The sequence below is a fragment of the Brachypodium distachyon genome, chromosome 2 (genome assembly GCF_000005505.3).
Source record: "Brachypodium distachyon strain Bd21 chromosome 2, Brachypodium_distachyon_v3.0, whole genome shotgun sequence".
NCBI lineage: Eukaryota > Viridiplantae > Streptophyta > Magnoliopsida > Poales > Poaceae > Brachypodium > Brachypodium distachyon.
This window is the reverse complement of record NC_016132.3, coordinates 9,352,331-9,366,811: the sequence shown is the minus strand read 5'-3', so window position 1 is coordinate 9,366,811 and position 14,481 is coordinate 9,352,331. Positions and strand designations below refer to the sequence as shown.

At 50.3% G+C, this 14,481-nt stretch overlaps 2 protein-coding genes across 2 annotated transcripts; one reads left to right on the top strand and one right to left on the bottom strand.

Moving 5' to 3' along the window:
- Window positions 1-5,696: 5,696 nt before the first annotated feature.
- Window positions 5,697-6,910, bottom strand: LOC100845889 (agamous-like MADS-box protein AGL80). Its single transcript, XM_003565635.4, has one exon. It carries the CDS (start codon window positions 6,761-6,763, stop codon window positions 5,981-5,983), a length of 783 nt encoding a protein of 260 aa, XP_003565683.1. The 5' UTR covers window positions 6,764-6,910; the 3' UTR covers window positions 5,697-5,980.
- A 2,662-nt stretch (window positions 6,911-9,572) lies between these two features.
- Window positions 9,573-10,780, top strand: LOC100845579 (chitinase 10). Its single transcript, XM_003565634.3, has 2 exons — window positions 9,573-10,135; window positions 10,246-10,780. The coding sequence occupies exons 1-2, from the start codon at window positions 9,624-9,626 to the stop codon at window positions 10,613-10,615; spliced, it is 882 nt and encodes a 293-aa protein (XP_003565682.1). The 5' UTR covers window positions 9,573-9,623; the 3' UTR covers window positions 10,616-10,780.
- Window positions 10,781-14,481: the final 3,701 nt, after the last annotated feature.

Here is a 14,481-nt window from a genome sequence, read left to right as displayed (position 1 = left end):
GAATACAGCAGTACAGTATACAGCACCAAAGAAACAGAATGGCAACAAATATATTACAAAGTTCCACACGAGTTAAACATTCAAGTCACATGCATGTATACAAAGTGTTTGAAAGAATGAGCCACAAATAGAATTGTTCCACACAATTTAACCACTTTTGGCGACAATCCCGCCGCCGTAGTAATCCCCGCTCGATTTGAGGACCTCCTTGTTGAGGATTTCGCCGATGTCCTTCTGGATCTCGTACATGAGAATTTCTGAGTTGTTCCCTAACTCGGCGTTGGCCAGAAACCAATTTCCTCACTTCTTCGAAAGTCTTCTTCCCCTTCGGTTGGAAGTCGTTGATGAACTGTTGAATAGTGTGCGCGCAGTAGTAACCACAGTAGACGGATCCTTCAGACTGTTGCTCGCAACCTGAAAGTGTGCCTGAGGGGAGCGTCACGATTGCGGCTGAAGCTAGGTATCGTGTACCATTTCACCGCGTCGCGATAGGCTGCGTTGATGACATTTTTGATCGGCTCAAAGTCGCGTTGTGGTCCATTCTCCTTGCGTTGTAGTGGATCAAAATATGTGACCCCTCCAAGATCGAGGCAGATGGTGATTGTCACCCAATGGCCACTGTTTCACAAAAAGACGCACATTGTATTAGCCAAATAATATAACAAGCAAGTTTTCCGACGGAAAAAGATGTACGTATTCACGTGAATTGAAAACAACTTACTGTAGATAGTACAATATCAATACAAAACGGTGGTCTTGGTGCTTCAACCCGAATTGAGTGAGGTATTCAATCGCCAACCTTCTACTTTCGGCCAACAATGGGTCTGGACCAAGCAAAGTGGTGTTGAAGAGAAGGGGGTCGGCGACGGGCATCCCATATTGCTTCACCCTATAGGCCTCCCTCGTGTAGTGTACACACCACAGTCTTAATATGGCGTTGTCGAGGCACTTGCGGTTGAAGAGGTGAAACAAGTCGAGGAAGTCAATGCCGAAGGTAGCGTCGTTTTCCCTCTGGATTTCCCCTGTATTGGAGTCGAAGAAGCCATAATGCTTTGGCACTCGAACCCTAATTTCCAGATTTGTTAGGTCTGCGCCTGATGATGCCACATTCATGTATTTTCCATGAAGCTCTTGCATCTCCCGTGGCAGGCGATACAAGTCATCCTGGGACACCATCGGTTGTCCGGGGTGGAACAACAAAAATTGGGAGAATCGCCTGTCCACGAAATAAGATCCATCAGGCAATCTATCTCCAACACGAGGGTGGGTGGGCATCTTCAGAATGTCTGGTCGCTCTTTCCAAATCCCTTCTATCTGCGGCGCGGTCTTTGGTTGTCTTCCCGTAGAAGACGACTCTTTTCCCTCCCTGGAGGAGCCCTTTCTTGCCTTGCTGCCTGTCCCCCTCTTGTTTTTCCTGCGTCTCAGGAAATCGGAATTGTCCAGTTTATGGGGGACCTGCATCCCAGATGGGGCACTTGGACGGGGCTCCAACGGGGCCGATTGTGCTGCGGCTCTCCGAGGGACGGGTCTTGATACGGATGGCTTCAGGGCTTCGGGTTTGGGCGGCGACGGAGGATTTTGACCTGCATTGTCGTCGCTGCACTCCGCCACAGGTGAGAAGTCTCGTTCCGCGGGCTCGTAGTCCAAAGGACCGGGTGAGGCGCCAAGCGGCGACGGAGACGTCAGGTGCCGGGCGGGTGGAGACTGACCGAGGCAAGGCGACGGAGATGGAGACGGAGAAGGGTCCGTAGCGAGGACCACCAACATCCTAGGCCAGATGACGTAGGAGTTGACGCAATCCCTTAGGGTCGTCGCCTCTTCGTGTGGAGGATAAGGGACTGGTTCGTCCTCGAAGCCCTTGAGCACGGAGTCCACCTGCACACTGACCATGTCATCTCGCAGGGTCACGTGGTGCACCACGGCCGTACGCGGCATCAGCAACCCGCGCGCGCCCAAATGATTCCCCACCGTCGGCATGTGTAGCCGGCATTTGACGTCCTTCTGCGCATGACAATCATGGCAACATCATTAATAGATTGGAGCATGATAGCCGGCATTTGACGCCTTTCTGCTCATGACAAACGTGGTTGTGCATGTCTTTGTAGTCACCCTTATATATGATGCAGTCCAGCGGACAAACCCGATGGGGCATGTAACTTGCTTCGCCTCGTACGTGCTCTTAGGTAAGTTGTTGCCCGGAGGAAGTACCGTACGTAGGTAACTCAGAATCTCCGTGAATCCCAAGTCCACGATGTTGTATTTTGCCTTTATACGCAAAAGCTCGAGCGTTACTTCTAGCACACTGTTATTCACGCTAGCATTTTCATATAACGGTGTCTCGGCATCCTCCCTCAGCTTCTCGAACTTACAGGACACCCTCTCATCCTCAAGGTCATCCAACTGATTCTGCAGATGCTGATTGTCCAGTGTTTCAACCATCCTACCGGTTGAAATGTCCTGTACTGGATCCTCGTCACGGTATGCTTTTTCACCAGGCTGCTCATCAGACTCCTGTTTTCCATCTCAATGCTGTCATCGACTTCAATGCCATCCTCCCCGTGAGAAGTCCACCTTGAATAACCGGACACAAATCCCCTCATGAGCAAGTGCATCTCGACATCCTCCGGCTCGTACAGCTTGCTGTTCCGACATCTCACACAGGGACAACACATCTTATCACCCTCTTTCCTATGCATATCTTCCACGCCGGCATCAACAAAAGTCTTCAGCCGCTCTATCCACTCAACACGTAACCTGTCCTCGTACATCCAAGCACGGCCCATCGAGCTACAAAACAATTTTAAAAAAAATAAACGAATCAACTTGATCGACAAAAATGAAAATTTCGGCATGACCTTTGCTAAAAAAATAGCATTTTGCACAACCGAAATTCGATGCTTGCATCAAAACAAATTACCCCCACCCACATCGGCACGACGGTCGGTATCACATCACATAAGAAATACACGGCACGAAGGCCGGTGTCAACACACATTTAATATGCTTGAACATGCACGTACACCGGTCCCGAGGTTAAGCTTAACCCTAGGGCTAACCCCCAGGGGCTAAGCTCCCCCATAAGCAGCAGCGGCCATGGACTCCAGAGAGAGAGCTAGAGAGAGAGCGCTAGAGAGATAGAGCGCTCATGAGAGCAAATTAAAGCCATAGAGAGGGCAATTCGAGGGGGAGTGCAGAGCTATGCTGCGGGGGAGCCACGGATAGAGCGGGGGCAAACCGGGGGAGCCGCTACAGAGAGATCGGGGCCGAATTTCTTGCCGGCGGCCACGGCGCCATTAATGGTGATTTTTCCAAATTGGAGAAGAATAGGAGGAGGAAGAAGGGAGAGGAAGAGGGAGGAGAAGGGGGGAGAGCTATCTGCCGGCCGCCGCCATCAATTTTTGCAGGGCTTCGCCAGCGCGAGTGAGGAGAGAGCCGCAGCTGGTCCAGACAGACGCGCGAGCTCGACCAGCTGGGGCTCGCACACAGTACTTATATATAGGAAAGTCACCAGTGGCGGGTGTAAGGATAAACCGCCACTGGTGACTTCCAGCGGCGGGCGGAAAAATAAACCGCCACTGGAGGACTCAGCAGTGGCGGGTTAAAGGAGGCCCGCCACTAGTGCTCTCCCACCAGTTTCCCCGATTTAGTCCCACCTCGCTAGTTTACAAGAGTTCCGACCAGCGTAAAAAGGATTCCGCCGCCCCACTTACCGGTGGTTACTACTCAGTGCTCAGTGCGTTCCCCGTTCCGGTTGAGTACTAAACGAATGATCGAACGGTGCTTAAGGGGTTCAGGGAAGGTCACTGAGACTGTGTAGTATCATCATGTATCGGGTGGTCTACCAGTGGCGGTTCTTTTTTACGGCCACCACTGGTGGTTGTTAGGGTTTCTATGGCCATTTCCAGTGGCGGTGACAAACACCGCCACTGGTGGTCCATCACCAGTGGCGGTGACTTGTTTCGGGACAATATTCACTGCCACTGGTGGTGAGGCACCATTGGCGGTGATAATCACCGCCACTGGTGGCGCTCGTCGATGTCTCGAGAGGACTACAGTGGCGGTGTGTTTTTTGGTCCGTTTTAACCGTCACTGGAGGGGGATCACGGATGGGGTTTTCTGTAGTTGTGATGGTTCGGCTGACGCAGTGAGGAGAGCCATAGGCATATATAGGTGAGGTCCCTGCAAACATCGGGCGACATTGGAGCAAGCCTCCAGCATGGCACAGCTGCTCGGCGTCGACGCGCTCGGGCCGGCCGGTAGCCCTAGCAGCGCACCGCCACGGGGACGCCTGCCTGCGGCTCGTGCAGCAGTTGGAGCTCATAGGCGGCTTGCTCAGGGAGCTGGAGCTGACGAGGCAGGAAGCCACCAGAAGGCTGTTAAGGGGCCGGCTGCATGGGCCACGCCCATGAATCCTTTGGCAAAGATTTTTTTTAATATTATTTTTTTCAAACTCAGCTCGCCAAATAATTTTGAATAGGCGGGCGCGCGGTGGTGGAAAATAAGATATCAACCCACATATAATGCCGTTCGTGCGCTTTTAACTGCAGCGAACGAACCCACGTGCAAGCGCTCTTTGTCGTGGACCTTTCGTTGCCGAAGGCAATCAATAGCCTTCGTCGCCGGAGGCCTGCGCTTTGCCGAAGTCTTTCTAGGCAGCCCACAGCGCATATCCGTGCCTTTGCGGAAGGCCCGAAGGAAAGTCTTTGACAAAGCCAGTTGCCTCCGACAACAATGGTTTTTCCTGCAGTGTTGATGCATTTGTTAATGGAACCTGATGTGGCCGGATCCAGAAGAAGTTGTTAACGGAGTGAGATGAGATCTAACGTCCACACACCTAGTCATCCTTACAAGTAAGTCCCATCGGTCAGAACTAGCTAGTAACAGTTGCGGCTTGTGAGCCCATTGGTGCAATTTGAAAAGAGTTGTCCGAATGTTGCCGGTTTTGTGGAAATATCTTTTTAGTGAAACCGGTAATTATGTGAAACAAGTGTCTTCAATGCGGTGGCGTAATTTACTCATTCCCCCATCATGCAAAGTAACTTGTGCCAGGTCATGTCACACGAACGTCGTTTCATATATGAATAGGCTTCATGTTGAGCATTAGGTCCCTAGCCTTACGGACCGAATGCTCATTTTCATTCTAATGGCGCGAGATGAGCGGTGGAGGAGGAAGAAGTGGGATGGAAAGAGGAGGAACAAGGAGTGGAGGCATGGAGGAGAGGATGATGGAATGACTGGTGACAGTGAAACCAGAGTTCGAAGAAGAAGGTATGGGCTTACATGTGGACACTTTATCAGCGTGTAGACATAACGTCGAGAGTGGCAAATGAAGGAGTAGAGAGGATTAGGTAGGGGAGAAAGAGCGAGGAGAACGCGCCGTTGTGGACCGGAGGAGGAAGAATGTATGGCAGATGACGACGAAGGATCGGAGACAGACAGGGGAGCTAAAATGGTGTGGAGACCAGCGGCGGGTTGGACCGGGGAAGGAGACAGCAATTTGTTGGGGCGTCCAGTCTGTAACACTGGTGGCTGAACAAAAACGGTTGTTTAGTAACCCTGTAATATTGTTCATACACAATTGCGCCCCGGAAACATAATCATCATCAATATTTAACAAGCAAGCAGCATACATATCATTGATCTAAAAAACCCCGAAAGGATACACCGATTCATCTTACAGCCATAAGCCCATAAGTAACCCGGCCGGACAAGGACGGCATGATTACAACATGAAAAGTAAAACTATATATATTCTGTTCACGGAGCATAAGACAGATGGCACGACACAAGAAAGACATGTACGGCAAGCGATTCTAAGATGGGATGAGACTAGGGACCTTTCGATGAAATAGAGAAGGTACATATAAAAGAGAATAATAATCAATAAACGATCGAGATCGAGATCAGGAAACGAGACAAGCACGCAGCTGGGACATGGCCATGCATGCATGCATGCATGCAGTGGGTGAGGAAAGCCTCCTTACATGGGAAGGAAAGACGAACCGGAAGGGCCAGCATCAGCGCCCCAGGCCCATGAGAAGCCCGCGCCCAGATTGGAAAATTGCGCCATGCCATCACCGGCACCGCTGCCACCGGCGTAGCCACTGTAGACCAGGGCGCCGAGGTCGCCGCCGGACCTCACCATGTCAAGCCAGCCCGCAGCCTCCTTCTGCGGCGCCTGGATATACATCTGAGACGACGGAGCCCCCGTGTCGGCCATCATGTTGCCAGCGGCGCCGTAGGGAGCCGGAAACGACGCTTGGATCTGGTGTTGGCCGCCGTTCTGGCCGCGGACGCTGGCGATGCGGTCGCTGAGGCCCTTGAGCCGCATCTCCACCATCCAGCCCACGCTCGTGAGCTCCTCGATGGTGAGGCCCGTTAGGCCCGGGAGGCAGCCCACCATGGCCTTGTGCACGAGGGACGTGGTGTCGCGCTCCCGGTTCTCTCGGCCCGCCTTGTGGATCTGCTCCCGGAGCTTGTCGATCCGCTGCCGGAGGAAGTCCTCCTGGTTCATCATCTTCTTGCACTGGTCCAGCTCCGGCATGTCCTTGAAGCGGTTCAGGATGGGCACCGCCTCGGCCACCGATGGCCACACCTCTGGCTGCGCCTCGCCCTCGCCGTACACCACCACGCAGGCCTTGACGTCGCACAGCGTCGCCAGCTCGCTCGCCTTCTTCATCAGCCCCTTGCGGCGCTTCTTGAACGTGGCGCGCCGTGTCGCGTCGTTGGGGATCCACTGGAGGGTCACTTTCTTGCGAGCCATTGCCGGACCGGCCGCAAACAAGGAGAGGCAAGACAAGATCGAGAAGCTAGCAGCTAGGTACAGATCGATCAACCGGGCAAGGAAATGGGTTAGTTTCGCTTGACATCAAAGCAAGGAATGGGAGGAGGATTTTATAGCGGAAGATCGGCGTGGATGAGCAGGACGCAGCGTGACAAAGAGACGTCATATGGTAAGCGATTATTCTTACAGATATGGAGGAGATTTGCATGAACCGTTGTTGACGTGATCAAATATATATCTAGCACATCGTCAGCCCCCGGTCTTAATTGTCGCCATCTGTGTTCCTTCAACACCGTTAACTCTATGTCCATAACCATTGCTGGCTAGATGGATGATCACGTCAGAGATTTTCTTTAATATAAAATATTGATCGCGGAATCGAGGTAAAAAAAATGACTTCGATCCATTCGTCCATCTACAAGTTTAATTGCATACGTCCATAAGCAGTGCTAATTGACTCGTGCATGCATTTCATACATAGATATGCTCAAGATCAACGAGAAGATGTTTCGATAAATAAAAAAAGATCATCATATATACGTACATGCATTATCAGAAACCATAGCCAGTATATATATTTAATCAAGATTAGAAAAATGTGTTCAGTTTCATGGGGTTACAAAAGGCAGATGATTCTCTTCTAGGATAGAAACCTAGTTAAACTGAATAAAATTATAGAAGGTTTCTCCCTCTAGCTAGGGGCGCCTATCTTCATTACTAGGATATGCATTTTTTACATGCATATTCCAAATTAATTTGGTTGTTTAATTTGATCCAAACTTAGAATTGTTTAAACTTATCTTTTTGTCTGATCAAGCATGTATTCATTTGTAACCAGGTTAAGGAAAACAACAATCAATGACTTGAATTATTTCATAATGCAGGGATGAGCTAGCAGCAGCTGAAATTATTATTATTATTTTAAGATACGCAATTAGACAGATTTTCATGTACCCATACATCGCACGCGAGGTGTATATTCAGATATTACCGTTGCGCGATGGCCCGGTGGATCGGTCTAGTACCTGTCGGTAACGTGTAAGCAAAATATGCAAGCCGGCCTGCGGCCTACACATAAATTACGGAGTAAAAAAAATGTGCAGACCTATCTAACAAGCAAATTGCCGTTCACATTTCGCCATTTATATTTAGAAGGCGGTAATAACCGAATAATATAGATTATTACTTCCCATCCAAAGTTGAGGCCCGACTTTTTTTCACTCCGTGTACACGTGTCATATATCCAAGCTTAGCTATAGTGTATCTTGCTACAGCTGTACGCATATACATCTGAAAACGTGTTGTTGTCATCAGGATTATTCTAAAAGAAGGGTTCAATACTGTTTATCTCATGGATCTACGAACTGTCCTTGTTACACCTATATGTGTATGATATCGGTATTTGGAAAAAACTATGTAAGTTGAGGTAAATTTTGGAAGAATTGGAAGTGTTTTCTGGCCAAAACGTTCCCACTATGCTATATTTGAAAGAGAGAAAAAAAGGACAATTGTTTTGCTTATTACTTGGAAAATTATGTAAAAGAAGGGTGTGGATCTCAGGGGCCTCATTTTTTTAGTATGAGGTTTAAATCTCAGCCGTTGATGCATTAGAGCATCCGAGTGACACTGACATCCCCACTCTCCCTTCTCTCACATGCTGGCATTGCATTATATTAAGACCCGACAGCACGTCAAATTATTTCTAACTAAAACCTGACGAGTTTTCAATAGCAAAAAGTTGGTAGAATAATTATTTGACTGTGTTACCGTCTTTTAAGATAAGATGTTTGAAATTAAAGGCGAACTACAATTAGAAGGTAGCGTTATGTCTTACAAGTATTATTGTCATGGTTTTAGTACAATTTTGAACTAAAACCACGACAACAATTTAGAATCGGAGGGAGTATCATTTTGTCTACCTCCGGACACGAACCAATTGATGCGAATATTTGGTGAGATGGTGCGAGTCTGTCGTTTGCTTTCACCAGTTGCTTAACAATTGATGCGAATTCATGAGATAAAAATTTATCAGGCCGTGCATGCATCACATTACATCATCCTCCAATCGGTAGTTGTCAACGCTGGAATATACGCATTCATATATTGCTGCACTAACTTGTTTGTATATATTGCGCCAACGAACTCACTCCACTCACCTGGTCAAATCTTCTACGAACGCATATATATGCTGAATAGTCTTTCTATTTGCGTAATGATTTGCCCAATGCCTTGCGTATACTGCTGGCGTGCACCCACCAATCCTAATATATAAATAGCCGCATGGTCCAAGCAACTGAGACTGAACTAATCATGCTCGAACGGCAGAACTACATATAAGAAGAACAAAAAAAAAAAACAGCTCACAGGTAAGGAACCAATTCAACTTAGCTGGGAAAATTTAAGAGGCAATCTGTTCTGCGTGTAACTTGATTTGTTGCTGTTGGGACGACTGTGCGTGTAACATGCTACGACCTCTTGTTTTCTTCCGGTTGGTCCGTGTAGGGCGTGGATCGAGCCCGGGCGCTCTGCTGCTTTGTTATTACACCTACACGTCCAGGCAGACCAGCCGGCTCTCTCGATCCATCTATCCATGCATGGGCTGGCGCTGACAAGGTCAAGTCAACGCAGCCAGTGGTGCGCGAGGTCGGAAAGCTTTAGCTGGTTGCATTCGTTCCCCGTGCCCACCACTGCCGGCCGCCGTTGTCTCATCCGTATGTCATCACATTCCACCGTACTCCAACGCTACAGCGACACGGACGAGTATATAATGCACACACACACTCTCTCTCTCATATGTCGAGCCAAAGCGCCAAGAGTGACTAACTACTCCGATCGAACAATGGCCTTTCACGAGCCGGCCTCTGCTAACTGCGACATCCGTTTCGTCCTCTCCGTGGCCGTGTTCTTGGCCGTCGCTGCCGCTTCCAGCGTCGTCAGCGTCGACGCTCGGTACGGCGGCGGCGCTGCAGCAGGGCAGTACTGCAGCAGCGTGGAGACGATCGTGAGCGAGGAGCTCTATTCCTCCCTGTTTCTGCACAAGGACGACGCGGCCTGCCCCGGCAAGGGATTCTACACCTACGCGTCCTTCATCCGGGCCACCAGGAAGTTCCCCGAGTTCGGGGCCACGGGTGATCTGTGCACGCGCAAGCGCGAGATCGCCGCCTTCTTCGCGCAGATCTCCCACGAGACCACGGGAGGCTGGCCTGCCGCGCCGGATGGCCCCTACTCGTGGGGACTGTGCTACAAGGAGGAGATCAAACCGCAGAGCAGCTACTGCGACGCCACTGACAAGCAGTGGCCGTGTTACCCCGGCAAGTCCTACCACGGCAGAGGGCCCATCCAACTCTCATGGTAAATTCGCTTGTCAGTGTTTATTTATTCGAAGGAGTTGGTAAATGCCACGTACTATGCATATATGTTCATCTCGGGCTGGATGGGTGAACTGGTTGGTCAATATGCAGGAACTTCAACTACGGGCCGGCAGGGCGGGCCCTGGGTTTCGACGGGCTGCGGAACCCGGAGCAGGTGTCCAACTGCTCCGATACGGCGTTCCAGACGGCGTTGTGGTTCTGGATGACGCCTAGGCAGCCCAAGCCGTCGTGCCACCAGGTGATGGTCGGCGAGTACTGCCCCAGCAGGGCCGACAACGTCGCCAACCGCACGGCCGGCTTCGGGCTGGTGACCAACATCGTCAACGGCGCGCTTGAGTGCAACATCACCGACGACGCCCGGGTTAACAACCGCATCGGCTTTTACCGGAGGTACAGCCAGGTCCTCGGCATTGACGTAGGGCCTAACATCGACTGCGCGCACCAGCTGCCATATAACTAGCCACTATATGCTACTAAGCCTGTCATTGATCGAGGTGGTTTGATCTTAGAACTACAGTCTTGGAGCATCTTCCAAGGAAAAATTATGTAATGTAATGTCTTCTTCTTTTTTGCAATTTCAGCATTTTTTAAGAGAGGGCTAATTCTGAAATTTTGGCCATATTAATTCTTTTGGGTGTGACTACGTCGGACGCTTGATTTTTAACAAAAAGGCTTAAATGTTCTGAGCGTTTGGATTAAAATTTAGGCGTTATGGTCTCTCCCTCCTCCCACATGCTACTGTTTGATTAAGATTCGACTGCCAAGCATGTCGATTGATCTCTAACAAAAAAACCAAGCGATTTCTCAATAACAAAACCCTAGTTTCTTCTGTCGGCACCAAGAATAACTGCCTCTAAAAAAAAGAGTACATACGCAGCCACTCACAAACTCCAACTGTGAGTGTGGCATAAAGGTGAATTTTAGTACTTTCTTCTTCCAACAAAAGATGTCTCAAGTTTGATTAAATTTGAATGCATCTATACACTAAGTCACATCTAGATACATCCAAATTTTGAAAAACTTAAGACATCTTCTGTTGGACGGAGGAAGTACCACTTTCTACAGTGAAGAGGGAGTTGCACAGATTTATAAGGGTTTCTGCGATAGACTCCATGGAGATAAAAAAAAAAGACTACAACGTCTGTGCAGTGTGCTCACTTACCTGACACGCTGCAGAACGTGCATCAGAGAGACGCTCGCGACCACTGCAGGAGGTTTGCAGAAACCCGTATAAATATGTGCAACTCCCTCTTCGCTATAGAAAGTGGTTTATCAGAGATGTTCGCGATCACTGCAGCTTTATTTCGAAAATTAACGGGGGTTTATTTACAAAACAGCGGGCGCCAATTAATTAGAAACAGAGTGAGTAACTCCTATGCATTGGAGCTCTATTTCTGCAACCACCAAAAATAAACAACAACATAGATAACGTGTTTGGTTCAATGAGAAAAATACCACTTTGCAACATCCGAAATCAAATGGTGCAATATTGACTATGGAATTAATACTGCAACAAAACAAAGATTATTTGTTCTAACACGCGAAAAATAGTCCCGAGCAGAAAGTCTCCACATCTATGACGAAACAATGCGCAAGAAGTAAATAGGTCGACCAATATCTAATACAGCGTAATAAACATATGCAATGTTTTTTTTTAGGACGCAACGGTCGATCCTCGTGATTCGATTAAAAGAATAGAATTGGCCCTGTTTATGAGGAAAACCGGGCCCAAAAACCGATACAAATGCACAGCTTATTCAAGTAAAGCCATACGAAAAACCCTGTCAAAGTGCATACACAGGAACCGAATAAACAAGCCGCTACCGCAAAGACAAAGACCTCGTCCGCTCCAACAACGCCGAACAGGGAACGGCTCCTTGCGCCAGAGAAGGTAGGCAGAGGGGGGCTTCTTCGAGGACCGGAGACAGAAGATGTTGTCCCGACGGGAGCGGCTCGCGCATCAGCAAGCCCGTGTAGCACGAAGTCGCCCTCCCTGGCCAGGATTCAAACCAAGCCCACCGCAGCGAGCAAACTCCGCCGCAAAATGAGGGCTCCAAAGGCAACGCCTCCAAAGAGGATATGGCATCCTAGGACGTCGCCGTTACCCGACCCGGGAACCAAGTCAGAGCTTTCGCTCGGAGGCATCTCGCTTGCAAATGATGGTATGTGGCGGAGCTGCACAACAACGCCTTCAAGACGGAAAACGACGTCCATGGACGCCGTCGTCGCCGGCACCGACAACGCCAATGCAGAGTTGTCACCCGCAGCCGCCACACCCACCGCGGACAGGAGCGGACAGAGGTCCTAACCAGGGGCCACCGTACCATTGCGTGCGCCGGCGAAGCTCGCCGAACGCCACGCGCCAAAACTACCACGGGCACCGGCCAGGGCGCCGCAACCGCCCCACGCACCGGATCTGACCACGCCAACCCCAGGAGCCGGCATGGCCGTGGCCCGCCAGGCCCAGAACAGGCCCGCAACACCGAGGACGCCGCCAAGCGCCAACTCCTCGGATCCGGTGCCTCCATCCCCGGATCCGGCCACGCGAGCCACGGCGGCACCACGACGCCTTGGCGGCCTCCATGCGCGCCTCCGCGCCCACATCTGAACCCCGGCGGCCTCCACTCACGCCGCCAACCCGGAGCCACGACGCCCCGGTGGCCTCCACGCGCGCCGCCGCGCCCGCATTCGAACCTCGGCGGCCTCCACTCGCCCACCACGCCTGGGCTCGCACCAAGCCTGGCTCCGCTCGCCGCTGGAGAGGAATGAGCCACGCATCCGCTTTCCAGGGCCGCCGCCCTGGCGTCCACACTTCCTGCCGGCCAGGACCGACACCACCGCCGCAGGATGCAGGAACCGAAACATCCCCGCCGCCCTTGTCACTGACCAGCGCGCAGCTTCACCAGCGTCGGCCTCGGGAGGCGGCGAGGGGAGAGGGGATGGGGAGGGGCGCTAGGGAGCAAGCGCTGCTGGGGGAGAGGAGGGGGGGGGGGCGGGCGGCGGAGCGGTGGCGGCTTGGATTGCGGCGGCGGCGCTCTAGGGTTAGGAGAGGGAGGAGAGAAAGGAACCTAAACATATGCAATGTTCGGATCCACTGACAACTGAATCACACACGATCGGAGCAATAAGCTCAACGTCAGCCCAACTTCAAATAACATTAATTGTTGGAAATCAGCCTAGATCCTAGCTCTTTCTCTCGCAAGCAACAACAACGATCAGCAACCTGATTGGTTCCGGCGAGACGTGCACGTACAACAAGCAAAGCTAAACCAGATCGATTAGAAAAGCAAGCAGCACTACTACTCACGTCAAGCACACACACGCGATGATTGATTTGGATAGCCAAAGGCTCGTGTCGAGCCTTGCCTTTTTCTATTTCTTATTTTCTTTGGGATTGAACTTACAGAGCACGTATGCCCATCCTTTTATACACGGCCAGCTGCAGACCAAATCAAACAAGTACTACTCTAGCTGAATACGACTAGAAAAACAACTCCTAAACCGACTAGGACTTGAACCGAAAATAAACTCCTATACGGATTTGATCTTAAGCCTACATTCTCCCCCTAAGATCAAAACGTACTTCTACTTGATGACGTCGACGCCGATCTTCTTCCTCATCTCTTGAAATTTCACTCTTCCAAGAGACTTCGTCAATATGTCGGCCAACTGGTCATCTGTACTGATATAATCAACATCAAGCTTGCCTTCTTTCACGCATCCTCGTATGTAATGATACCGGGTGTCGATATGTTTACTTCTATCATGAAACATCGGATTCTTACACAGAGATATAGTGGACTTGTTGTCGATCTTCAACTCAAACTTTTCTGGTTCTCGGTTTAGTAGATCAGCCAGCAATCGCTCTAGCTACACTCCCTGGCATGCTGCGGTAGCTGCTGCAATGTATTCAGCTTCACACGAGGATAGCGCCACAACCTTCTGCTTCTGTGACATCTAGCTCACAATATTTCCACCAAGGAAAAACGCCATGCCCGAAGTACTTTTATGGTCATCAACGTCGCCGGCCATATCACTGTCACTGTACCCGACTAGTTGTGTCTTCTCCTCTTTCTTCTTTGAGTAAACACACCCATAATTCAGGGTTCCTTTGATGTACCGCAAAATCATCTTCACCGCTGCAAAGTGTTCTGTTGTGGGGTTCTCCATGAATCGACTAACGATCCCAACCGAGTATGCCAAATCTAGCCTTGTATTCACCAAGTATCTCAGACTTCCCACAATACTTCTATATTCGGTACTATCAACAGGATCTGATTCGTTGTGTTTGCTCAATTTATGTCTTGCTTCCATCGGTGCTGAGGT

Excerpts from the sequence above, each read along its gene's own strand:
- LOC100845889 (XM_003565635.4), bottom strand. The coding sequence starts at position 6,763 with ATGGCTCGCAAGAAAGTGACCCTCCAGTGGATCCCCAACGACGCGACA.
- LOC100845579 (XM_003565634.3), top strand. The coding sequence starts at position 9,624 with ATGGCCTTTCACGAGCCGGCCTCTGCTAACTGCGACATCCGTTTCGTC. Across the intron at positions 10,136-10,245 it reads GGGCCCATCCAACTCTCATG|GAACTTCAACTACGGGCCGG; the intron begins GTAAATTCGCTT and ends GTCAATATGCAG.